Below are 27,182 nucleotides of genomic sequence, written 5' to 3'. Positions count from 1 at the left end.
CTGCGGCGAACCTTCATATTCCTGTAAGGTTCTGAGCAAATGAAGGCATGTAACAGGACCTGAAGAAAAAAGGTGAGTAATATGAGTGGTTTTCAATCTTTCATTCCGTTTATGCTGCTTTAAAGAAACTTCGTAAAATATTAATGTATTAGTCTAACAGTGATTTTCGCTTGCAAATCTACTCATATATTTTATTATTTTACCATGGAAACAAGTTGCATTATAATTTAATTTTGTAAAAAAATATTTCAACATATTTGCGAAACAAGAAATGATATTAGTAAGAGAAAGTGTATATACCTATCAAATATATTGTATATGTTTTTTAAAGGTTTGAATTACACATTCCTACTTACAACTATATTCCAAAAATGCAAAGCGAAAAGAGTTGTATGTAGCACGACTTCACACCATAATGACTGTTAAGACATGTGCAGTCATTATACTATGATATCGAACTACAAAAATAGTTTTTTGTTTGCTAATGGTTTATTGTGAACCATGTGTTTGCTTAATAGCAAAACATTTATTTTTGAGGCATCAGGTGTGTCTCCTGTGTGATTTGTGAGTCTTTGTTTACCAGACAGTATTCAGGTTACTGTTACTATGGACGTCTATGTTTACCAGATAGTAATCTGTTTACTGTTACTATGGACGTCTATGTTTACCAAACAGTTATCTGTTTACTGTAACTATGGACGTCTATGTTTACCAGACAGTAATCTGTTTACTGTAACTATGGACGTCTATGTTTACCAGACAGTAATCTGTTTACCATAAAATGGACGTCTGTGTTTACCAGACAGTAATCTGTTTACTGTAACTATGGACGTATATGTTTACCAAACAGTTATCTGTTTACTGTAACTATGGACGTATATGTTTACCAAACAGTAATCTGTTTACTATAACTATGGATGTCTATGTTTACTGTTACTATGGACGTCTATGTTTACCAGACAGTAATCTGGTTACTATTATTATGGGAGTCATTATTAACCAGACATCACCCTGTTAACTATTACTATATATGTCTTTGTTAACCAGACATCAATAAGGTTACTGCTACAAAAGGCGTCTTTGCAAACCAGGCATCACCCTATTAACTTTTATTATGAATGCTTTCTTTACCAGACAGCAATATGTTTAATGTAACTAAGGGTGTGTTTGTTAACCGGACATCACCCTGTTAACTGTTACGAAGGATGTCTTTGTTTACCAGACAGTAATCTGGTTACTGTTACTATGGATGTCTTTGTTAACCACACATCACCCTGTTAACTGTAACTATGGACGTCTTCGTTTACAAGACAGTAATCTGGTTACTGTTACTAAGGACGTCTTTTTTAACTAGACAGTAATCTTGTTACTGTAACTCTTCACTAGTATTGATAAATGTGTGACTAACATGAACTGTAACACTAAGCACAGCAATACTAGCTTCGCTTTGTTTGTATTGATATCACTTGAAAATAATCAGCAAAATATCGGATTTTAGTTTGTGTACTTACCTTTAAGATATGCATGTTTGTAATTGAATGAAGTCACTATTTTTTATTAATATTTATTGTTGTGATGGCATGTTAATGTCGCAATTTTCTATAAACATAATACAAACTTTGTTCCTAGTTTAAAAATAAAATATAAAAAAAAGATTCATTAATGAAATAGACCATAACGAGTAACAGTTTCATAATTTAAACAGACATATACGTAAATAAAACGTAATCCAAAACAATGTATAACTATACACAAGAAAGAAACGACTGTTTTGAAGGACTTCAGGCAACATTGCCATCATTTAAACTCAAACGGAAAGAAGTAATTTCACCTTTACCGCGTCGATTTTTTTCACACTTTCACTGTATGTGTTCATTGCTCTATTCATAATTGTTTGACTCGTGTTTTACGCAGAAATATTTTCCTCACTACCATTGACATGTCCGTGACCGGGTGGAATGTTATGTTGCTGTGTCCAGGGTAAAACTGTTGACCGGGTGGACTGTTATGTTACTGTGTCCAAGGTAAAACTGTTGAAAATGATTGGTTATTTAGTATTAAAATGATAGGGCAAGTGATAGCTTAGTGATGAAGTACATCGTTTTCATGAATTTGCCTCCGCCTTACCCCATTACGTTGGATCGTGATTTCTAAAATTTTAAAGCTAAATATAGATGTCCAACTAATCTAAAAATGATCGGAAAAGTATCGGACTTTGGTCGGTTGGAATACCTCAATGATTTAAAAGTTTCTGATTGGTAGAATATGCAATTGCTTGATAACTGTTGTAGTGGCGTGCCATTGTCGTAGTATCGTATGCAATATGCATTGTTTATATTATGTTCTGAGCGTATTAACTTTGACACTAAATACAGGCAAATCTTGATTAACTAGAGTTTGTTTATTGAAAACATACTGTCGCCCCCCTCCCTTGGCAACAGTTATCATGTAACTTTCTGAAAAAAAAATGCGTCCATAGTAACGCAAACCAGATGACTTTCTGGTAAACAAAGACATCCATAGTAACACTAACCAGATTACTGCCTGGTAAACATAGACTCCCATATTAACAGTAACCAGATGTCCGGCTGGTAAACAAAGACATCCATAGTAACAGTAACCAGATTACCGGCAGGTAAATAAATACATCCAAAGAAACAGTAACCAGATTACTAAGTAGTCGTTTGGAATAAGGAACACTGTATTTATTACATTTGTGCCACTGAAATATCGGATTCTCTCAACTTGATAAAACTTATATCTTTCACACTGTGACAAATATTAAAAGTGATATTTTCGAAGCGTGAAAATATCACTTTTTTGTTTTGACCAATCATAACGGTATCTTCTATTCGCTGCATTCAAAGGCAACGACGATTAGTTTGTTCAGATTAAAATGAAGCGACGGTAGAATAAGTGGTTGTTATGGTTAATGTTTGGTACACAGACTTAAGTATTTACATAAATATACAATTAATAACATTGTTATAGGCAATCATACCAGAAAATAGCAGAAAACGTCGGAATTACGTTGAGTATCCCATTCAAAATGGTGCGCAGCCTTGTTGTCAAGCGTGACATCATAAGAATATGGCGGTAATTAGTACGCTTCTGATTCCTGCCCTTTTTAATGCATTACATTTTTCATGCTTTATGCTTTCAAAACGAAATAAATAGAAAATCCAATGGTGTTTTCAGTAATAACAAATATATTTCACTCGTATGCTAATATTTTGATATGTTTCACTCGTGCTGAGCACTCGTGAAATATATCAAAATATTAGCCACACTCGTGATATATATTTGTTATTACTGAAGACACCAGTAACTATCCTCTATATATAACCGAGGTAACAGAACAGGTAAATAACATTTAAATGAGTGACCAGAGTTTTACCTTGGGGCCTGTGGCTGACATGGAAAGCCGATACATGATACCGTATGACTGTTATGAAAACACAACTTGACGTTACGTATTTGTTATTTGCATTTCGTTGTGGCCTATATCTCCCATTAACCTGGATTGTCACACCTTGCCGAGTTGCGTAAGTGCCCCGGATAAGGACAATTACGGTCCAGGTACATGGATAAAGTGGCTATGTTTACTTGTATACGGCACTGTGTCCATATAGTATATGATTTTACATGTGTCGATTTGGGTCGTTTGAAAGCACCAAAACACCATTTCAAAACTTAAGAAAAGATAGAAAGAACAGCTTATATATGCAAGTAGAATATAGAAACAAGTCCTATTTTTCTTGTACCTTTTCAGGGATATTCATGTAATTTTTTATTTTGTTCATATCTGCACTAGTTAAATCTATTTTTAGGTCGAATTACGGTTTTGTGGACACTTCGGTATTCTCTTGTTGTTTTTTGCAACGAATGACTGTTTATTCAATACTTACTGATATGAACGTTCACGTGGATGTCTAACGGCATATTGTTAGAACATTTGTCCGTTTTCATGCGAACTTAACGGATATGTCAGTAATAATCAGTAAATTATACATCAAGAAGAAAATGATTAACAGTTATAAATCCTACGAAAGCCATATTTAAAACCAGCGAACGATGGGGAAAACGACATAACTATTTAAATTATTAAAACCATATCCCTCAAACTCGAGTTGATCAACGTTTGTGCGTACTTAGTTTTAAATTTAATTCGCTCAGAATAGGGTATAAACAATGCATATTGTATACGATACTACGACAATGGCATGCCAGAACTAAAGCTATTAAGAAACGACATACTCTACCGACCAGAAACCTTTAAAGCATTCAGGTATTTAAACCGACCTAAAAAGTTCGATACTTTTCCGATCATTTTTAGATTAGTTGGAAATCTATATTTAACTTTGAAATTTCAGAAATCACGATCCAATGTAACGGGGAAGAGCGACTGAATATAGCATAAAAAACGATATGTTTCATCACTACGCAATCACTTGTCCTACCAGTTTAATACTAAATAACAAATATTTTTCAACAGTTTTACCCTGGACACAGTATCATAACACAGTCCACCCGGTCACGGACATGTCAATGGTTGTGAAGAAAATATTTCTGCGTAAAATTCTAGTCAAACAATTATGGACAAAGCAGTGAACACATCAAGTGAATGTGTGAAACCAATAAAGAACGACGCAGTAAAAGGTGAAATTCCCTCTTTCCGGGAGAGTTTTGTAGTGGCAATGTTGCCTGAAGTCCTTCAAAACAGGCACTTCTTTCGTGTGTATAGTTCTAATTGGATAACGTTATAGTTACGTCTGTGTCTTTTACGATGATGAAACTGTTACCCATCATAATCTTTTTTATATTATTTGTTTTTAGAACTGAGAAAAGAGTTTGTATTTTGTATATAGAATATCGCAATTTTAACATGCCATCATAAAAATTGTTTAGAAATAATTTATCTCATACGTTACAAACAAACAAAAATCCGATATAGCTGATTATTTAATTGATTAGTTTTGAAGCCAACTTTACTTTGCAAACATCTTGTCTATTGAAATCCTAATCTAAGATAATAATTAGGCACGCTAATCATCGCGCATAAATATATAAATGTGATTCGAAGCATATCCGAAATTCTTTCTCTTATCAGAATGATACGGCAATAACAAATAATTTCAACCAATTGTATTGACGCATTATCGACACAACTTTGTGTCGATAATGCGTCGGGAGTAAGCATGTCTCCTCTTCGAATAAAAGAAGAGATATTGTTTAAATACTGGTTCTTTTTCTGGTTCTATCGGTTATTGTAATAATTTCTTGTCCAGGCCGTTACTTTTGAACCGTTAAATGTATTTTTATAAAACTTGTATTTTACCTGCATCAACAATAGACGATGTGCAGTGCACAGATATTATGCCACGGTGACATTGACCCAGAGGTGAAATAAGTTCAACTTGTCTGTTATATTTTATCTAGGCCTTAATTGTTTTAATCGATAAAGATATGATGGAAACATTTGCATTACTTGCATAACACACAGACGTTGTGCAAAGTACTATCATTGTGTCACTCCGACCTTGACCAGCCTTTTCAGGATCACTTCGCTTGCTCTGTAACTTTTAAACTATTTAAGATATTCTTATTAATCTGAGAGTATATTTGCATCACTCTCAGAAAATGATCAATGCAATATCTCAAGGTCGATGTCATCTCTATCTCATGGTTAAAGGTCAAATACACTTTTAGGGTATTGTAACCTTTAAAGGGATAACTGTTTGATATATATCATATACATGTGTTTTTTAAAGTCACCATATTTGTGCAAGTGGATGAGGAAGAGGAGCCAAAGTAATTTTAAGTTTGAGGCTTAAGTGCAAGTGCACTTCCTGCGTTTCTATTTGGTTGGCGGGCTCAGTTACTTATTCCCTACTTTTTGAATTTAGTTACTAACATGCATAATTTAAATATATCTACACATGTACACTTAAATGACTGCTTATACATTTGTATAAATGCACGTTTTAATGCTCATCATTCGCTCCACGGTAGCGTACAATGGTATAACCTTGTCAGCTGATATGTTAATATCAGGTTGTTTATGACTTATTAGAGATTTAATCAGTTGTTATACAATCAGTTATCAGATACGATCGGTTTTTGTATATATTTTACAATTTACAATTCCTTTGAGTGACGTTGACAGAGTGTACAGCTTATAAGTCATTTAAAATTCAATATTTTTATATTATCGCTCCATTAGCATTACAATAGTATGTTCATGTAAGAAGAACGTGCATTTAAAGACACTAGAATAATTCCTGTGTATACACAAAACTGTAATTCGAAAAAAGGATTAATGCAACGAGGTTTAAAGACAAGTATTTTTGTAGCAGTGATATATAAAGATAACAAGATAGTGAAGAGAGTTAACCCTATTTTGTTCTTTAATATGTAGGTAATTTAGTTGAGAAACCTACCAATTGCTCATGCCAAATGGTTTTGTTTTAAAAATGAAATTGCCATTCGATATCATTGTTGTATTAAAATAGTCTTTCTGTTACCTAAACGCTTAGATTATGATGCATTTCTTTGTACCCTAAACTAGTACTAGTACTTAGAATTAACATATTGAATCACACTCATACTGGGAAATGATACCTTTGTCTAATATGTAATTTATCTAAGTATCGACCTTTGTTATTATTACAGTAAAGATTTTATCAGAGTATTAAATTGCAATATATTTGTTCAGCCTTCTGATTAGCCTTTTTTAAATAGCAGGTCTGTTCAAAAATAACGGCATCCAAATATGTACCTATGCAAGATCTGTTTAAGGAGTGAACAGAATAAGTGTTTGGCAACAAAACATATATACTCTTTCAGCTGAGTTAAACTGTTGTGGTTATGGATGTCATTATGTACAAATTGTATTATCCTGTAATAATGATCGTCCTTAGGTCCACGTACCTGTATCATCACACTGTACATATGGATGGAAAGGATCAGTGTCTAAAAGGCCCTTTTTGGGCCCCGCTATATTCGGATCTTCACCTCCTTAGTTTGTTCAAAAATGTCCTATTGTATTACATGCGGAAAAACTAAGGTAAAAATTTGACCGAAAGTGGGTTTATGGGGGTACAGTACCAAAACGGGTAGGGTAAATCACAAATATAATTTGCTATTTGAGTTTTAAAACCAACATATTACGATTTCTGTTTTTGAAACATGTATATAAAAGAATGACAAAAAGACAGAAATTCAATCGTCATTTAAAGATCGTTTATACAAAATGAAGGATTAAGCCAGGGGGTTGTTTTAGGTAACTTTCAAGTGAAAAGTGTTTTGTTTTCTTAATAATTTCCTTTATAATTTATATTTTGAGTTGAAATTTACAACTTTACTCATTTAAGTAACTTAACATACAATGCATATTCACTACACACTTTACTTTTGTTTTATACTGAGTTATGGCTTCTGGACACATCTTAAACTTGGTAATTTCAAATATCTATAAGTAAGTGTCTGTTTTAATCGTTAAAGTTAACCCAGTTCATTGTTTAATCAATTGTTCTGTCTATTTCCAATAATAAAGGATGATTGTACATAAAAGACATTTTGAGATAAGCATGCAATTTGGCATATATATTACTTATATGATGGTATTCAAATTGTGAAATTTTTCAAATTATGTAGGCATGATATGCCACTATGAAATCACAACATTTTCTTTTTCGTTATCGTTCAAGATTGCGGCCCTGGTATGGCTTCTGGTTGATTGAAATTTATGCATGTTCGGTTATCAGAACTGGTGTAGGTGTTCTTTGCTACCGACACCTCTACCTTGTTTATCGAACAACATGGCCGCTCTGGCCTTTACTTTTGACTGGCCGAAAGTTATAGTTACCATATTTCGATAGAGACTTGTATGTATTTGTAATATTGCACACACAAAAATAGTTACAGTTTTGTGATCGCACAGCGATGTGCGATTTAATTATCGAACGCCCCGTTCTGCGGTAAAACGTGCAAACATGTGCTGTTTAGTAAGATCGGTTGGACGATGCTACGGAATAAAAAATCCGGAAGGCTCAAGTGTATTAAGGAATATTGTAAACATGTCCGTACTGTATAGCGGTTATATTTCGCGGGGTTTTAATTTCGCTATATTCGCGATTTGACTAATATCCGCGAATTCTTAACACCAGCAAAATTATCGAAAATGTTAACCATTTTTACAGACCCTATCACAAAATGTCGAAAATACTTATAACCTAACCCTGGTATGCAAGCTGAAATGAACTAAAATCAGAGTATCAATGGACAACTGGGGAGTCCATGTAAAAACATATTTATGTGTACACAGAAGGCGATTAATTGATTACATTTTACTCCTAAAAAGGTACATACACATTTTATTTTATTTCGAGTTAAGCCACTGGCGAATGACGACGCTCGGGATTAGTGTTTTCAAACAGTTTACCTTTATTTCGAGGTTAAACCCTTAAATGATGACACTCAAAATACTTTGCACTACACATGGGATTAGGGTGCACATCGAAATTTAACCCTCGAGAATATGTACTAAATACGATACCGCGAAATATTGACCCCATGAACTTAAAGCGCTATACATACAGTATTTTAAAAAAAAACATTGGTAAATTTGCACTGTTTCTCATTCTTCAATGCATGTAACACATTATTACTGAAAAACATACAACTGGACCTACATGTGCTAACTGTGTCTGGTACGCTTTGTGTGGAAATTTAACACCTCCTTCACGGTTGACTAGCGATACAAATAGGTACCCGTTACCAGGTAATTGACAGGTAACACAGGTGCGTGTTTAGTACGTACGTGTGTATGACCGTATATCTAAGCACGCATGGCAGCCACTACTACAAACTATAACAGCTAGCCCAAGTGGGGTTGCCAAAATACGGCAAACATTGGTCAATGGGGTTGCCAAACCCATCTTTACATGATTACTGCGAGCAGGCTGCCCCAACCCTATGAGGGGAGGTAGGCTTAACAAATGCTCTGACCAGTCGGCAAGTGTTGTCTCACTTCAACATAAACTAGCAACAAACTGCCAGGTTACACATTATATACATCTAATTATACACAGTACATAGTAATCTTGGACATTGTTAAAAACTACATCTGTACAACCTACGCTCCTTTAAAATAAAGAAACAAAATATTGACGACACAAAGGGTGGGAAGAGGTGGGTTTAAAAAATAATTATCCTGAGAGCTTGATGAGCGCACAAATAAAGTGACTGCCTGATGCGGGGATATGTCCCAGAGTGAGATAGCGTCACCTCTGACCCCTTGACCAATCAGTGACCAGGCTCAGAAACACTGACGCTGTCATCGGCAGCCAATCATTGAACCGTTTATTGTGCCAACAATTCAAGCTCCAAAATTTAAATTACAATAACAGTAAATCTAAAAAAAACTTGTTATGACGTTACGAGCATAAATTAAGCTAATTGCTTAGCTGCCTTTTATGCCCCTGCACTCTTAACAAGCAAACATCTAACAACAATTTGAATGAAAATGGCCACCAGATTGGTGACATTGAATTTCCCAGTAGCTGCCACCACACACGCATGGCAGCCACTACTACAAACTATAACAGCCAAAAAACGCCACAAAGACTTTTATGAGGACTTCTCATGAATGTCTTCCCCACTGAAGGCTAGGTGAAACAGTCAATACTGGACAGAGAAAAAATGAGAAATAACCAAGGGAGGTAAAAATTAACAAAGACTCCCTTTTCAGTTTATGTATATATTCAAAAAAATACTTCTGACATCCATATGCATAAACCAACATCACCTGATCACACTCCAATCAAATCATGGTAAAACATTAATGACTGATAATTACAGAACCTCGTCGATTAGTTGATTATCTCAAGCAAACCAACTACAATGAAAATGTTCACAACAAAACATTCCTGCCAGATTGCGACACTAGCAGCGTTCTGTCATGATAATTAAGTACATGTACAGACCACAGTTCTGAGCTCATACACATTGTGTCTCTACATTAGTAATATAAGTTCAATTGATCGGCTCAAGCAAACCAACTATAACTAGATATAAGGAAACAAAATGTGGTACCATCGTGAGTTCCAACTTGTCGCATCCTGAGAAGTGAACAATGTTCCTGAATCATGTATGCTCTCACAAGAAAGAGCTTCATCCGAAATACTCAAAGCACTTAATATATTGTTACATGGAATAGTAATGTACATATGTACATACTATAAATGGTGGGTGGAAGATGTGGTTTTGGATTTGTACCAGAAATAATTTGTCGACAGGTTGATTGGCTCAAGCAAATCAACTCTTAAGTCTAAGAATGTCAATATTTCTTAAAAGCATTTGCTGCGATTTCGCCTATCCGAGCAAATGCTGTACTGAATTTCTCAAAGTTTTAGCAAGATGGGGAACATCCCATAGGTAAACACGTATCGAAATAGTATCTGTCCTGCCACATAACTCCAAGAAGTTCAAAATCACCAATAATCCTATAAGCTGACTCAATATCGGTTTAAGCCGTGAATGCACCTCGACCACAAGACTTTATCTTAGCAGTGATTTTTCTGCTTAGCGATAGCTTACCGATAGTTGCACACTGAACAGTAGTACTTTTCGGGGGGAAAGGGGAGAGAAGAAGCAAGCGGAACTCTCTTTGTCCAATTTCTTTTGAACAATAGTTGAATCAGCGACCGCAGACTGAAGATTCTTGCATGTTTGAAAGCCTCGTTCACCTTAGGAATTGGAATATGAATCCATTCCTGAAATCTTCAACTAGATATAAAAGCATGAAGCTTTTTATAATTGACAGGTGTAGCAGAGCTTCGCCCATAAAGATTACTAGGATTTGTTCACAGTTTTGTGAAGAGGGAGCTGAGGTGGTGGAGGAGGAGGAGGAGGAGGAGGTTGTGGCTGATCTGTTACCACAACCCTCCAATGTCTTAAAGCATTTGACTCGTGGATGGGAAGCTCCACCGCCAAAGTAATAGGCATGTCGGTATTTACAACCGGCACGGGTTGTACCATTGTTGTACTTGTGGCATGTACTGGATTTCATTTCATTTCATCATATTTTATTGAGAAAACAATAGGATTGAACAGCAGGCTAGGCCTATATAAGTTCTCTCCTTAGGTTGACATGACAAAGACAAAGATGAAAGTTATTTAGAAAATATTGATGCAAATTATATATTATAAGTAGCATAAATCCCCAGTCTATATATAGCAGATGATATATGGGAGATAAGTACATGTATGTTTCAATTACATATAAATATTTAATTGATATTTTGAGCTATACAATGCTCTTATTAGAAAATCAATCAGAATTAGTTAGTAATAGGCATGCAATGCCCTCATGATATATTAAACAGAGAAATTGCTACAATTTTATTTCAATTTTTATGCATGTCATTAATACCCCCTATTAATACCCTGCTGCTGTTACACGAAGTAGTTAAAAGTATAGAACCATGTTAGTAGGAGTGATATAAAAGTAAGGGGTACAATAACAACAAAATTAAAATAATAAAATGAGGCATTTCAGGTAGAGGATTTTAAAAATGTAGATGTATATGTGTAAAATTTATTGACAGTGTTCTATGTGTAAATCTTTCATCCCATCGAGTTTCAGACAAAAAGTCTCTAACAGCATCTACCGTTCACGTATCATCCACTCGAGAAGAATCCAGATTCAACCACAGAACACTTAAGCATTCAAACTTAGCACATTTTTGTTTTTCTGATGGGTGCAATAATGTAAAACAGCAGCACCCAAATCTTAATCCTTTATGTTAATAGTATAAACATCAATGTATATGTAACAATCAGTAGAATCACATAATGGTTTAAGGACAGTATTTAATCAATTATGACTATATATAACAAAATTTATAAATTGTTTTGATTAATTAAACAAGTCTTCTTGTGTTGTATATATATTCAAGAACACTATCAAGTATAGATTTGTTTTCAGTATTGTTTAACATAGTGCTTCCATTAAGAAGTATTTAGTCAAGATTAACCGGACACACTTCAAAACTCTCATTTATTAAAGTTTGTCTCTCATCAGTATACATTGGACATTATAAAAGGTAATGGATAGCAGTTTCATAAGCATCACCACACAGACAAGATGGAGACTCTTTCGAATGATCTTTGAACAGATCATAGTTCAGGTTACCGTTACTCGCCTCATTTCTTAGTTGACACATAAGATTATGTCACCCTTTCTGCTTTCACAATTTTTAAATACATCAGAGATATCATTATTAAAACATATTTCATAATATACATTGGCCTTACATTTATTTAGAGTAGGGGAATGTACTATATCATTTTCAAGTCCATTGAACTTGTTGCACATTACTGGGAAGAAGCTTTTAGCATAGGATTCTGTACGACATAGTGGCGGGTTAAACATTCTTACATTTCTTCAGATTATACCTATCATTTTCTGGGTTATGAATAAGAGGATCAATTATGTCATGAAGGTATGTGGGTGATAAATTGTTAGTTATTTTATACATCTGAATTAGCTTATGGTCCATTGTTCTATCAGACAGAGATTCCCAGCCTAGTTCCTTACCTTAGGCCTGTGATAATCCTTGCAGCTTCTAGTTGTACAGATTCTAATACTTCTTTTAAGATTGTCAGAGCAGTTGTCCCAGACAAAATCTGCATATTCAAGCATTGGACGGATACATGTTGTAAATATTTTGCATAGTGATTTCCTATCAATCTTATATTTCAGATACCTAATCATGTTTATTTTTTTACTAGCCTTTTCATATATTAATTGGACATGTGTAGACCAAGTGCCATCTTCAGAAAAAGTTAATCCAAGATGTTTGTGATCATGGGCATTATCTACACAAGTATTAGAGAAATTAATTAGAGGATGGAAAGGACCTTTTTTTCTAGAAAAAAAATAGTGATTTGGTTTTAGAGGGGTTACATTTAATGTCCCATGTACTAGCCCAGTTGTTAATTCTATGTAGGTCTTGGTTAAGATAATCTGCTGCTAGGTGTGGGTTTTCGTCTACGATGACAAATAATGATGTATCGTCTACAAACCGCTTAATGTTACTCTAGACTATATCAGTGATGTCATTAATGTATAATAGAAATAAAAAGGACCGAGAACCGATCCCTGAGGAACACCGGCATTAACAACCCTAAAAGTAGAAAAATGACCTTCAGTTAGAACTCTCTGTTTTCTATCTTCAAGATAATTCTCAAACAAGTTAAAAACATAGCCTGATATACCATACGATTTAAGGTTATGTAGTAACCCTTTGTGCCAAACTCTATCAAAAGCCTTGCTGATGTCGCAAAATACAAACCTTAATTCTTTCCCTTTATCCAGGTTGCTAATTATGTTGTGGTATATAGAGAGAAGTTGGTTTACTGTTGAATCACCTGGTTTAAAGCCTGATTGGTCATTGGAAAGTATATTATTAGTTGTTAAATAGTTATATAAATATTTGAATATATTTTTTTCTAAGATTTTACTAAAACAAGATATTGGTCGATAATTGAAAATGAATAATTATTTTTGAAACCATTCCCTTTGTATACAGCACTATCATTAGCCATCATTAATGGCCCAGGTATGCAACCGTTAGATATAGTTTTGTGAAATAAAATTGTAAGTGGGAGTATGAAGGAAGGTTTTAACTTTTTTATGACTTTAGGTAACATCCCATCAGGTCCATCTGGTTTATTTTCATTTAATATAGTAATTTGATCATCAGCATCTTGTTCAGAGACTATTTTGTTTTCTAATTTTGATAGAGTGGATATATCTAATACTGGAGGTTCAGCAAGTGTATCTGATGTTGTGGCTATAGAAGTAAAATATTCATTAAGGGCTTCAGCTTTATCAGTTGGATGTTGAATCAGTGTATTATTAAAATTCAATGGTGGAATTGGTTCAGTTTTGTTGTTGAAATTAGTTATGGATTTAGAAATTTTCCACCATTGGTTAGGGGGCAAAGATTTATCACTTAGAGACTTTTGAAGTTTATCAAGATAATTATGGTTTGGGTCACCCACCAGATTAATAACATCGTTCCTTATTTGTTTATATTTATTCCAATGCTCTATTTTGTCAGTATGTCTGGCTTTCTTATGTATCCTATTTCTTTGCCTCATCTTTAGCCTTATATTGGTATTCATCCATGGCTTGTCATCAGGTAAGATTGTAATAGTTTTACTAGGAATATATTTTGTCATTAGGTCAGTTATAGATTTAGTTAAAAACATACTAAATTCATGGGTATCCATATCAGCAGCAATTAAATTCCAGTCAATAACATTTAGTTCGTCATTCGTTATAGTCAGTATTGTTATACATCCATACAGTTTTTTTGTATGCTTTATGTTTGAGGACAGCATAACAAACTTCCATAAATATGGGGAGTGATCGCTACAGAAGGCAGGGTCAACATGTGTATTTTTGCACTATGGAAGGATTGTTTGTAAAGACAACACATATAGAGGTTGCACAACAGGTGTCACTCTAGTCGGTTTATTAATAATACTTTTAAGGTTATATTTAGTTAAGAGTCTAGATAAGTGAGAACTGGGTGGGGTTATTAGCATATCAACATCAACATTTAAGTCACCAGCTATTAGTATATCCATGGAAGTTTCACTAGCTTTATCAAGGATTTGTTCAAATTTACTCCAGTATTCTATATTAGAATCCGGTCTCTAGATACATCCAAGCAGAAATGTATGGTTTTGAATTAAAACTTCTATCCAAATCATTTCTATATGTTCATTTTCAAGATCATGTCTACGTTTGGTAGGAATATCATTTTTATAATAGATAATAACACCACCACCATGTCCTGTTGTCCTATCTTTCCTATGGATTTCATCTGAGAATGACTCTAATTTAATATCAGAATTTGGGATTAGAGGGTTAAGGTGCGATTCATTTATACATACTTTGTCACTATCATGTAGTTGTGCTTCAATAACATCTTTTTTATTTCCTAGGGATCTAACATTAAGATCAACTATTTCTACATCCTGGGGTGGACCTGGCATCCATACATTTAATCAGTAGGGTTTGCAGAAGTATTTGTAGATATGAGTTATTGTTGAATATTTTAGAATAAAGGTATACAAATTGAATAGAAATACTGCATGGCCAAGTCATATGTCCTCGTAAGATGGATGTCCCATTCACAACATATGAAAAAGGAATTTTAACAATTATCGTAAACAGTCAGTGTAGTAGGACATTCACGCTTAACAAGGTTTTGGCAATACAACTAACAGCATAGCATGAACATGGGCAGGGACTTGCAATGTAAAGATCGTTGCTTAAACATACAATAGCATCAATATTAACATACACAACAAACAAACGAAAACACAAATACATAAGAGGCATAATTCACACTTACAAGTTACATGCCTCGTGGAATCAACCGCTATGAGAAAGTAATCATATTTACAAAACGCTTGTATAGCCAAGTATTTGTGCAATTAAACACAAGCACTTGAGCGAACATGATTATGGTACGCTTATTATTTGATGGTATGGGCGATAGCTAACAATATGTTCCTAGACGGACGTCCTCAGGTTAAAAATATGCCAAAGTGCATCAAACGAACCTGGTACAAAACTTAAATGACAGGGAATTAACAATATGGTGCTAGACACGTGTTGACATGTAGTGCACATGGATTATACATTTTAAACACTATAACCTAAACATTACAGGTACGTGAAATAACAGATAAATAGAAATTCGAGTAGGTTGACAAGATAATACAGTATTAAACAATGGTATTGAGAATAGTAGCACTGTGTTATTATTGTCATTTAACCATAATATGAGAAGGCAAAGCCTTTAAAGAGCGTAGCGTTTGTTGATCTCTGATATATGGACTTCAATATTTATTGAGTCAGAATACTGCTTTCAGAATGAGATAAGATAAACATTTTTTAAAGTCGGCAAGTCGAGGAATATAACAATAAAACACAAACTCTAATGAGATTAAGACCGACATAACAATAGGGGAGACCGGGGCAAGTTTCGGCCTTTTTTTTTTTTTTTTTTATTAAAGTCCGTTCTTCGAAGTATGGCAGCACGTCCGTTTATGAACATTTTTTAACTTTTCTTGTCGGAAGATCGGATGGCCGAGCGAGCCCCGCCATGGGGTTAGTTCGGACAGGCATTCGGGTAAATTACCCCACTGGAATCAGCTTAATTATGACGTCATAAAGCATATAACGTCATAATTTACCGCTAATTTTACGACTTTGTATGTGTTACAGGGGCCGAACTTGCCATGGTATCATTGGCCGGACCTGTGTGATGAATGTACATATCGTAATCCTACCTTCGCTGTTTTAGCATATTATTCAGGTTAGATACGTTGCTCTGTTGGCGTTAATCATTTGTGTTATGTCTCCGTTATTCAAACGCTTGGAAGACAGATAGTTTAGAGGTACAATTAAAACATACCGGTGAGTATACCTTACTCACCGCTAGGTGTCACTCAGATAGCAAGAGAGTATAAATAGGCAGAATCCAGCAACAACCAGCGATAGATCGTAAGTAATTCATATGAGACCGGCTTTGTGTTGGAAAGATAGGAGAGACTGAATAAGTCTTGCCTTGTTCGACACGCTGCCTGGAAGATATATTTAATAAACGATTGAGTGCTGTAGCGAGATACTGTTAGACAGAAGGTGTCACGATGCATAGGCTATGCAGTGCTAGTCGCGTACGTCGTGACTAGGGTTGTCGCGACCAGGCTAGTCGTGACTAGGGTAGTCGTGACTAGGTATAGTTGATAGAGCTAGTCGTGACTAGGGGTAGTCGTGGTTATTAGAGTGCCGTAGTTGTATATTAGTACGTATAGGGCTGTCGTGCTCGGAGCGACTGGGTCATGTAGATAGCTGACTATAGGGCAACTATAGTGACTGGGGCAAGCCGCGACGTGGTGGTTGAGTTTTGTACTGCCTATATTGTACGGTATTGTGTGTAGTGTGTTGTTATATTGAAACAGAGCAGATAGCTTTGGTTATATTTTTATAGTCGTGCAGTAATTATTCTGTTCATATCATGTATTAAGCATTAGGTATGCTGGTTACAAGGTAGTAACACATATTTGTTTATATTTGCAACTGTAGTATAGTTATGATTAAGCCTACATCACAGGGATCCTTAGAAGTGATTAGAGTACGGACCCCGGAACGTTACATAATTTTGGTGGCAGCGTGTGGGATCCATGTGGTTAGGTTTCTGCATTATAATTTGTGTGAATTAGAATAAACCTTTACTGTTTTTATACACATAAATTATAGTTATTTGTATTGGTTTGTGAAGATGGCTAGCTATTAAGAGGATGATGGTCTCAGCCCATTAGAGGATGACGAGGAAACTGTTAGCCAGAGAAGGGACGTGTCATAACATAGTCATGCAAACCCTATAACACCAGTGATAAAAAGGCATTTCAGTTCTTCTAAATCTACACCTCGTAGACCTAGGAACTCTGGTATTGCATCTAGTGATAGAACTAGAGGGGAAGATACACAGCACATAGATGTTCCCAGGCTATCCTCAGATATGGATGTTGATAAGGTTGAGGTTGAAATCAGACGAATGAGGACTGAGTTGTCTAGGTTGCAGACAAAGAGTGAAGGTATTCTAAAACCGTCTCCAACTACAAGGCCATATACTGACAGGAAACTTGACCACCCCAGAGAGAGAGAGCTCGTTTAAGAACAGAGCAGCTCCCTGACTATATTGGTGACATTGCACTCAGAGGTCAAGCACAAGGCATCCTTGGGGACCTGGCCATATAAAAGCAAGAAGATTATAAGTCCCTGGTCAGCGCGTAAGGAGAACGTTTTTCTTCTCCTAACCAAACAGAGTTATACCAGGTTCAACTCTTAGAGAGGCGACAGAAAGCAGCAGAAAGTCTGCCAAAGTTGGGACAAGAAGCCATTATATTGCTAGTAAACCTGGCATACCCGACAGTCCCCAGTGATGTGCGTGATACCTTGGCTAATCAGCATTTCATTGAGGCTCTATCTGATTCAGACATGAGAATCGGGATAAAACAAGGAAGACCTCAAAATCTTACAGACACTATACGGTTAGCTGTGGGACTGGAGGCCTACAATCGAGCTGAAAAGAAATGGAGTGATGGTAAAGCTCATCTGAGAGCCACAAACACAGAGGACAGTCCTACTACAGAGAAAGCAAGTGTGACTACAGAGAAAGCTAATCAGAACTCTGATATGTCTAGTATATTAATAGACATACAACAGCAACTACAGTCCTTATGAGATGATGTATTGAAGCTTAAAGGAAGCACTAAGAGTTCAAGTCAGCAAAGACCAAACAAAGACAAGGCTAGTCGAAAAACTATTGCAATTTGAAGGGTCAACTTTGCAGGAATTGCCTGAAATTGAAAAATCAGGCAACCACTGACAATGGAGCAGATACGCCAGTGGCGAAGCGAGTTAGAACTCGGAGAAGACGGAAACAAACTGAACATAAGGCTAATATAGGAGTCTCATCAGCTGTTCATGAAGCTGGCATGTATGTTAAGACTGACATATATGGTGCCAAGGCATAGTTGTTGGTCGATACATAAATTGTAACTTTGATATCTGAAGATCTGTATAACCCATTTCTCAGGCGGCTAGACCCGAGTTAAAGCAGATAAGTAAAGAACTCTTGACAGCAAGTGGAGACAAATTACCAATCCTCGGACAAGGGAGGTTTAACATCAGACTCGAGGACGACACAAACATACTGGTAAAAGCGGTTGTTGCGAAACTCACCACAGATGGCATTCTAGGTCTTGATGTTATGATAGAAGGCAAGGCACTGAATGGAACAGCCCCTCAGTACATACGGGAGCTTGTTACCCTGTATCAGTCGTCACGATCACTGCGGTCGGAGTCAGAATCTTTGATGTGTGTCCCAAAATCTCGTACTGTGACCTACGGAAACAGATTCTTCGGGAGGATTTCGGCTACGTTGTGGAATAGCTTACCATCTGCTTTTAAAAAGTCAAATACCCTGGCCAAGTTCAAGAGGGACATCAAAACTCACCTCTTCACGACTGCATTTTAGAATCCTTGCAAAGACGTCATGTAAATACCACCCTTTTATTTCTTCAATTATGTGCACATTGCTTGCTTAAATATATAAAAGGGATTGTAGACCTTTGTTTTTTGTTTTCACAATTAAACCAATTACGATTATCCATATGTTGTAAAGCGCTTTATGAACGAGTAATTTTACAAATGATATAGGGCGCTATATAAATGTTGTATATTATTATTGTTATTATTATTATAGAGAGAAACTTAACTCTGGATTTGGCTAAGGGTTGTCTTACCTTGGATGGAGTGCATGTTGAGGCTAAATATGAGAGAACTATGGGTTGTTTTCCGAGTGTGTACAACTGAGAAGATTTTAGTACCAGCAAAATCAGAGGTCATGGTCCCTGGGAAGGTATGTGTGCCTGATGGTAGGGCCATGCAGGGGAACGCCTTACTAGTGGAAGGATTATAATCCTTTTTGAAGAGCGACCGTACTATCATTGGTCGTTCACTGGCGGACATTACAACTACAGTGCCTGTACGCATAATGAATACCTCAGAGGAAGTTAAGTTGATCTATCCTGGCACTACCATATCACAAGTTAGTGCAATTCAGAGTGTAGTAGAGGAAATAGAAGGAACACAGCCTCACATAAATAACAGCTTAAGAGAAGACCTAGCTAAACTACTAGCAGCATCAAAAACAAACCTCACCGGCCAACAATACGAGGAACTGAGACATCTTGTGCAAAAGTATGAAGGTGTGTTTGCTGCATCAGACTTGGGGCGAACAGATGTCGTGAAACATAAGATCAATACAGGAGGTGCTCGTCCGATAAAACAGCATTTACGACGTATCCCAGGCAATATGGGACAAGAAGTTGACAAAGTAGTGCAGAACATGCTCGACCGAGGTATTATCAAGAAATCCTCTAGTCCTTGGAGCTCAGGCATTGTTTTGGTCAAGAAAAAGGATGGGACAATGCCGTTTTGCGTAGATTACAGACGACTTAACGCTACTAGATACCGATGCGAGCAATGGCGCTATCGGTGCAGTGTTGTCTCAGATAGTGGATGATGTTGAACTAAAGCAGAGCGAGGGTATTGCGTGACCAGAAAGGAACTATTGGCAGTTGTATACTTCACCAAGTACCTGCGCCATTACTTGTATGGTAGAAGGTCCACAGTACGTACAGACCATAATTCGCTCCGTTGGCTGCTGAACTTCAAAAATCCCGAAGGACAGATGGCTAGGTGGCTACAAGTGCTGAGCTTATATGACATGACCATCGTCCATCGACCTGGAGTCAAACATCAGAATGCTGATAGTCTCAGCCGGTTGCTCTGCATGCAATGTGGGTTCGAACCACAATGGGAAACCAAGATTGAGACCACAGATCAGGTTATGAATTTCGAAACCCCAATGAATGTAAAGAAAATGCTTGCCCACAACTACTAACAGATATTGAAGAACCGGTCACCTGCCCGACCACGCGGGGTTTCTCCAGATACTCCAGCTTCCTTCCATATTAAGAAATAAATCCTTTGCGTGCTTCCGTAAGGACAAAAAAAGAATGATTGAGATAAGCTGGGGAAAACCTGTTGGGTAATTGCTATAGAAAAAAAGTGCATGTTACATATTTGACGACTAGTCTAAGTTAATGTATAGAGATGCTAGTTGCAAAAATTAAATTTAAAAAAAAAGAAAATATTGTTATACTTTGATGTAACTGAGAATGTCGTTATATCTTGATATATGTAGTCTCAACTACTGTTTCATCCGGAATCACTGGATTGAATTTCAAATTTTGTAACTGTCACCGAGGTTTGACAGGTATAGTGATGCCAAATAAAATTAAACAGTTTTTGTCTGTAACTAGTTATAAATCGGCACGCGTTGTGGAAAAAGTAATACGTTGCTGAACAAGGGCGTTGCACTTGGGTTGGTTGTCTGGAAAATTATTGTTGATTTCGACAGAAATGCATTTTCCGTTGGGTTTTTTTATGTGGTGATGCATAAATAAATAATGTAAAGGCTATAACCAGACTTTCAAAAATGTTAATTATTTCGTTCATATTCTCAACACTCATGGAAATCAAAAGCTGATTGAAGATATCTCCCAGTAGAAATATTAGCAGAACTGGGTTGATAACAAAAAGGATCTTCAGAAAATATTCGCACTTTCACTTTTTGTGCCTGTGGCAAAAAATGAAAAAAAAAGTATTGAAGCACCGACAAAGAGATAATTGCAACGGACATCAGTTTCAGGATTTTCCGGTTATTTTTCATACTTCCGGAAATAATCGTAAAAGTAACATGCCTGTATAACATTTTATATGACAGACTTTTTTTCACTCAGAATTTATATTAGATTTTATCTAAATAAACAGGTAATAAAACATGAAGATATTATTAGTGGTCCTAGGCATGGTGTCCTGCAAAGCATATTAAGTTTCTTCAAAAGTAACAACATACAAGGATCTTAAACATTGGTCTGGCATGAAATCTTTTCTATGAACCCATAAAAAGAGTTATATAAACTTGCATTACCAATGATATTGATGTGGACTTGTCCATAACTACATGAAGTTTTTCAATTTGAGTTAAATAATTGATCACCATACCATGCCACTATCTCATGAGTTATATATAATTGTATATATTGCACTCTTGCTCGACGTGACCTAACAAGCTTTTTGATCTGCATGTTGACGCTGGCATGAACCAAAAAGCAACCAAAAGCAACTGACTTTATATGTCCGCCCCAGATAGAATCATAGGTACCTACAGTATATAAATACTCTACAATTCAATTAGTAAGCTATCAATATGTTAAATGATAAAATAGGTGATCTTCAACTTTGAGACCAACTATATATACAGTGTATCAAATAAATCCAATCCATAATTATTGTCATATGGCCATAATACAGGCACCTTTAACCAAAACGACACCAGAAAACATAAAATAGTGCAAGGCTTCCAATCGCACCAGTACAATGTACTTTACCGTTTAAAATACTCACAATTCAGTTGTTGTAAATGATGTGATAACAGAATATGACTGTTACCATACATGTATGCATGTACCTATATATCAACTGTGGAAAACCATCACATATTCCAATGTCAATTAATGTACCACACCAAATTATTTTTCTTGGCAAACCCCTTCATCATCATGAGGGAAGCACAAATATGTGGAACATCATCAAAATATTCCAAGTGTGTTCAAAACAGAACAATTTGATTTTAAATACCATAAAAGATTTACTGGTCATGTCCTCTAACCAAGGGAACCAAAATTATGTGATAATACATAATCCAATGTGTACACTAAAACCAATTTTTACTTTTATAAAAAGAATAATTGGTCATACGCCCTTCTCCAGAGGGAACCAAAAATATCACATATTCTAATTATGTTCAAAAACATGAAAGACTTATTTGTCATGCTCTCTTACCAAGGGAACCAAAAATATGTGGAAACCCATCACATGATAAAATTGTGTTCAAAAACACAGAATTTTATGCTTTTAATTACCATAAAAGACTTACTAGTCATGCCCTATTACCAAGGGAACCAAAAATATGTGGAAAACCATCACGTATTCCAATTGTATTTAAAACACAGAAAATCTGCTTTTAATTACCATAAAAGATTTACTCGTCATGACCTCCTACCAAAGGAACCAACATTATGTGAAAACCATCACATTTTCCAATTGTGATCAAAACATAGAAAACTTTGCTTTTAATTATCATAAAAAGTTAACTGGTCATGCCCTCCTACCAAGGGAATAAAAATTATGTGAAAACTATCACGTAATCTAATGTGTACACAAAACCAATTTTGTACTTTTATAAAAAGACTTACTGGTCATATGCCCTATTCCTGAGGGAACCCTTAATATGTTAAAAACAATAACATATTCCAATTGTGTACCAAATCACAAAAAGTTGCTTTTAATTACATAAATAGTTACTGGTCATATACATATGAGTTCTGAGAGAAATAATACCATACAAATGCGAGAATCATCATGAACACTGACCCTTAAATGAAAATTAAGTGTTAATAAACGAGAAAACGAACTTGGGTGTTGTATATCTCTTAAAAAACAAACAAAAAATGATATCCTGTAATACCAAACAGTTTCTGTATCTGTATCTGTATCAAAATACGTTGACAAGATCCACTACTGACATAGGTCAACGGGGGAGAGCGCATGTAATTAGTCGCGCGAGAGACAGGCTTTAAAAGCCTCTACTGAAGTAACACTAACTGTTGAATTATCCAGATGGTTCCAATCGTGTACTGTCCTCACAAAGAATGAATTTCTATAAATGTTAGTATTGCAACATTTTGTGCTTAAGCATTTGTTATTGTTCAGTCCATGTGATGATACAATGTTTGTAGTTTCAAAATCACTATAACGTGTGGCATGGATTCTGCGTTTATTTTGTACTGGCCCAAAACAAGCGGAGGATGGTATGGCGTCAATTCGTCTCGGTATCGGACATGGAAATGTATTAAAACTGATTAAAAAAAATAATTATCCCGAGACCTTGATGAGCGTACAGTGGCTGCCTGATGCGTGGATATGTCCCAGAGGGAGATAGCGTCACCTCTGACCCATTGGCCAATCAGTGACCAGCCTCAGAAACCCTGAAGCTGTCATCGGCAGCCAATCATTGTCCCAGCAATTCAAGCTCCAAAATTTGAATGACAATAACAGTAAATCAAAAAAAACTTTTTATGACATTACGAGCATAAATTAAGCTAATTGCTTAGCTGCCTTACCTCCCTAAATATAACAGTATGCTTCCGTAAGCATTGATTACGACTGCAGGAGTAGTTTTGGGAGTAGTTTTGTAACGGCAGTCGTTACAATCAGGATTTGTTTCCTATAATGTTTCACTATTGTTAAATTCGCAGAAATTGTTTGCAGAACACAATAAGTGGAGTATTATATGGAATATTAAATTTGATAGTGTTCTTCTTTCTATAACAGATGATTGTTTTCGTTACAACAATTTGAAATAATTTTTCAACGAATGTTAGTATATGAAAACCTCATGTAACAATTTAGTAATTATGTGTAATGATATTATCACTTTTAATATTAACGTGTACTGTTTTGCAGATTGATCTAATATCAACACAGTCAAAATGGCCCAGAAGACTACTGAAACATCCTCAGGTAAAATACCTAACATTTTGTTTCAGAATTCCGTTTCGTATGTTCATTCCTTCGCTCCTTAACCTATAACAATATGCCCTCGCATGTTGAAAACGAAAAAATCAAAGATTCTATACTGAAATTCGAAAAAATGTCGAATTTAGTCGTTGATGCCGTTTTGCATGTGGATACCTAAGACGATGTCCTGTGGTAGTATAGGTATGAAAATGCGGCATAAGACCTATGACAATGTGCTGAGCAAAACGAAAAATAAATTTTCTTAGACTGAAATTCGAAAAAAGTGTATAGTGGGCATCTTTTGCCTGGGGTATCGTTAATGCCCTTTTTTATGTGAATACCTTAGACGATGCCCTGTAGTGGTATAGGTGTGAAAAAGCACCATATTACCTATTATATTAGTAAAGTTTGAATATCAAACTAGTTCAATATTTGGCTAGTCGAATATTGAATAAGTAACCAACTTCACGCTTGTAACTTATAAACGAAACATTATTGCAAGCTAACGTTTTGTTTATTCAACTTTTATAAAATAGTATATGTTCTTTCAGCATCAGACTGAGAATATGTCACTTGTCTTTATCAGAAATGGAGGAACTCCAAAAGGCTATTTCCAACAAAAAGGGTAAGGAGTTCATTAATATTTTCGACAACTACAAAGACAAAAAGAATTTAAAATCAGATGTGCGCAATTATCGTTGCCATTCCAAAAAAGAAGGGGAAAATACTGAGAACAATAATACGATTCTTCATCACGCTGCAGTAAATTTAGATGACGAGGACGATGACAACGACATTATAGAGAAGATAGTAAAACTGTCACCTGATCTTCTGGCATGTGGAAAAGTATCTGAAACCCATAAAGGCCAAACACCCATCCATATCCTCATTGTCAGGAAACAAAAAGAAACGCTTAGAAGAATCAAAGATTTGATATTGTCTGATAAACTAGAAATGGGCGATACTGTAAGAAATAACATATCCAACCCTAAAGTTGAAGGTAAATTGTTCGAGAAGACTATCATGGAAGGTGAATTGCCACACATTGTGGCAGCACTCACACTAGACATAGAGATAGCCAAAATTGTGATAGAGATGACTAGTCAGAATATCAAGGCGAAAAACAGCAACGGAAACACAGTTTACCATTGCCTGGTGCAACATGCTGCAAGAAATCCGAACGACATACAGGAAGTGATTGCAATGTGGAAATTTCTTGTCCGTTATCCAAACGAAATGGCCGACCTCGAAAAGGCCGACCTCATAGTAAAAGCACTTGACAAAAAGACGATGAGAGAAACCAACAATGACCACCTGCGACCATTACAGTTGGCTGCTAAGCTTGGGGTAGCTGATCTTTTCGACATAATACTGAATTTAGAGAAGATAAAAAATGATGACGAAGGACTTTTTGACTCGGACCTTTATGATATATGTGTAATCGACACCGTGACTCACTTCAAAGTTCAAACAGTTAACAAAAAGAATCATGAGAACAACGAAAATGCAAAGCGAAATCAAGTAGGGCCAATCGAAGCAGGAAACAAGGAGGACAAGGTCGGCAAAGCAGTCACAACCGAAAAGTACAAGTGGAGTCAGAGTGTATTGGAGATGGTGTGCAATAGAAAGGTTGCCAGAAACAAGGATTCTGTCTATCAAATAATAAGACAACCTGCGGTGAAGATGCTGATTAAACTGAAATGGAAGGAGAGTCGAAAGGCAGTGCGTATATTGGCACTTATTCATTTTTGTTTAATGGTGTGGTATAGTGCATATGCGGTAGTATGGTCGGTTGAAGCTTTCCCCTCAAACTCAACCAACCCTGCTATTACAGATTACCAGAGAACCTTCATGTTTGTCAGCTCCATCCTGTGCTTTGTAGTCGGTGCACTGTAATTGATCATAACAGTTTTACTGATTATATCTCGATGCATACGCCCAAATTCTTCTGAATACTGTACACACGATCTTGAATACATCGTTTTGCTGTGCTTGTTTTCAATTGGCATTTTGATAGATAACATATGGCATCACATTTACCTAGAACATAGTGTCTCTTTTCTGCTCATTTCTGTTCTCTCTGGCTGGTGGTTTTGCATTTTCTTTTTTCGTGCTTTTGAACCAATAAGTGTCTACGTAGCCATGATACAAAAAGTAATTTTTGGGGACTTGCTTCGGTTTGGGTCGTTTATCCTTCTGTCTCTCGTTTCATTTAGTATCGCTTTCCAAGTTTTGTTTCAAGGCAGTGGGGTATCGATTGCGTATGATGATAAGGAAACAACTGAGCTACTTCATGGTTTTAGTCGAACAATACTGACTAATATTAGGTTGATGTCTGGTCTGGCAGATATACAGGTTTTAGATGAAGCTAGGGAACCAGTCATTGCCTATATCGTCTACCTGGTGTATGTCATAATGACGTACCTTGTTTTACTGAATTATTTGATTGCAATGATTTCGGAAACGTGTGCCGCAGTAAGAGCAAACGACAGAGTTTTTTTTACCATATTCAACAACTCTCTGTCATACTCTTTTTAGAAGAGATATGTTATCCTTTTTGGACTCATCGCCTGCCAAAAATACCATTTGAATTGCGACCTGTAATACGAAAAAACAAATCCACTTATTACAGCTTTTTATAAGCATGACTGACAAAAGGATAGAAAGTGAAAAATAGTGGAGATAAATCTTTTAACACCAATCAACAATTGAAACCGATAGCAGAAACCCCTATCTTAAATATAAGACAACCTTTCCTTGAAGAATATATCGGTAATGACGAGAAAACAAATTATAAGTTGATTTGGAAATAGGCTCGGTTGTAGAGTGGTGCAGTGGAAAGCGCATTTACTTTTCACCAAGGCGGCTGGGGTTCGAC

General features: G+C 35.9%; 2 protein-coding genes across 3 annotated transcripts; both read left to right on the top strand.

Annotated features, from left to right (window-relative positions):
* Positions 1–27,175, top strand: LOC110461787. Of its 2 annotated transcripts, none has more exons than XM_021515452.1 (3): positions 1–72; positions 24,251–24,307; positions 24,891–27,175. In XM_021515452.1, exons 2-3 carry the CDS (start codon positions 24,277–24,279, stop codon positions 26,198–26,200), a joined length of 1,341 nt encoding a protein of 446 aa, XP_021371127.1. In that variant the 5' UTR covers positions 1–72; positions 24,251–24,276; the 3' UTR covers positions 26,201–27,175. The 2 variants fall into 2 exon arrangements, with proteins under 2 accessions (XP_021371127.1, XP_021371128.1); XM_021515453.1 differs by lacking the exon at positions 1–72 and adding an exon at positions 16,565–16,591.
* LOC110461785 lies at positions 19,650–20,180 on the top strand. Its single transcript, XM_021515450.1, has one exon. It carries the CDS (start codon positions 19,650–19,652, stop codon positions 20,178–20,180), a length of 531 nt encoding a protein of 176 aa, XP_021371125.1.
* Positions 27,176–27,182: the final 7 nt, after the last annotated feature.

Source organism: Mizuhopecten yessoensis, unplaced genomic scaffold, assembly GCF_002113885.1.
Source record: "Mizuhopecten yessoensis strain PY_sf001 unplaced genomic scaffold, ASM211388v2 scaffold10663, whole genome shotgun sequence".
NCBI classification, from domain to species: domain Eukaryota; kingdom Metazoa; phylum Mollusca; class Bivalvia; order Pectinida; family Pectinidae; genus Mizuhopecten; species Mizuhopecten yessoensis.
Note: the sequence above shows the minus strand (reverse complement) of the source record. Positions and strands in the feature narration are given on the sequence as shown.

Coding starts and splice junctions, on each gene's coding strand:
- LOC110461787 (XM_021515452.1), top strand. CDS start 24,277: ATGGCCCAGAAGACTACTGAAACATCCTCAG. Junction 24,308..24,890: donor GACTACTGAAACATCCTCAG/GTAAAATACCTA, acceptor TGTCTTTATCAG/AAATGGAGGAACTCCAAAAG.
- LOC110461785 (XM_021515450.1), top strand. CDS start 19,650: ATGAATACCTCAGAGGAAGTTAAGTTGATCTATCCTGGCACTACCATA.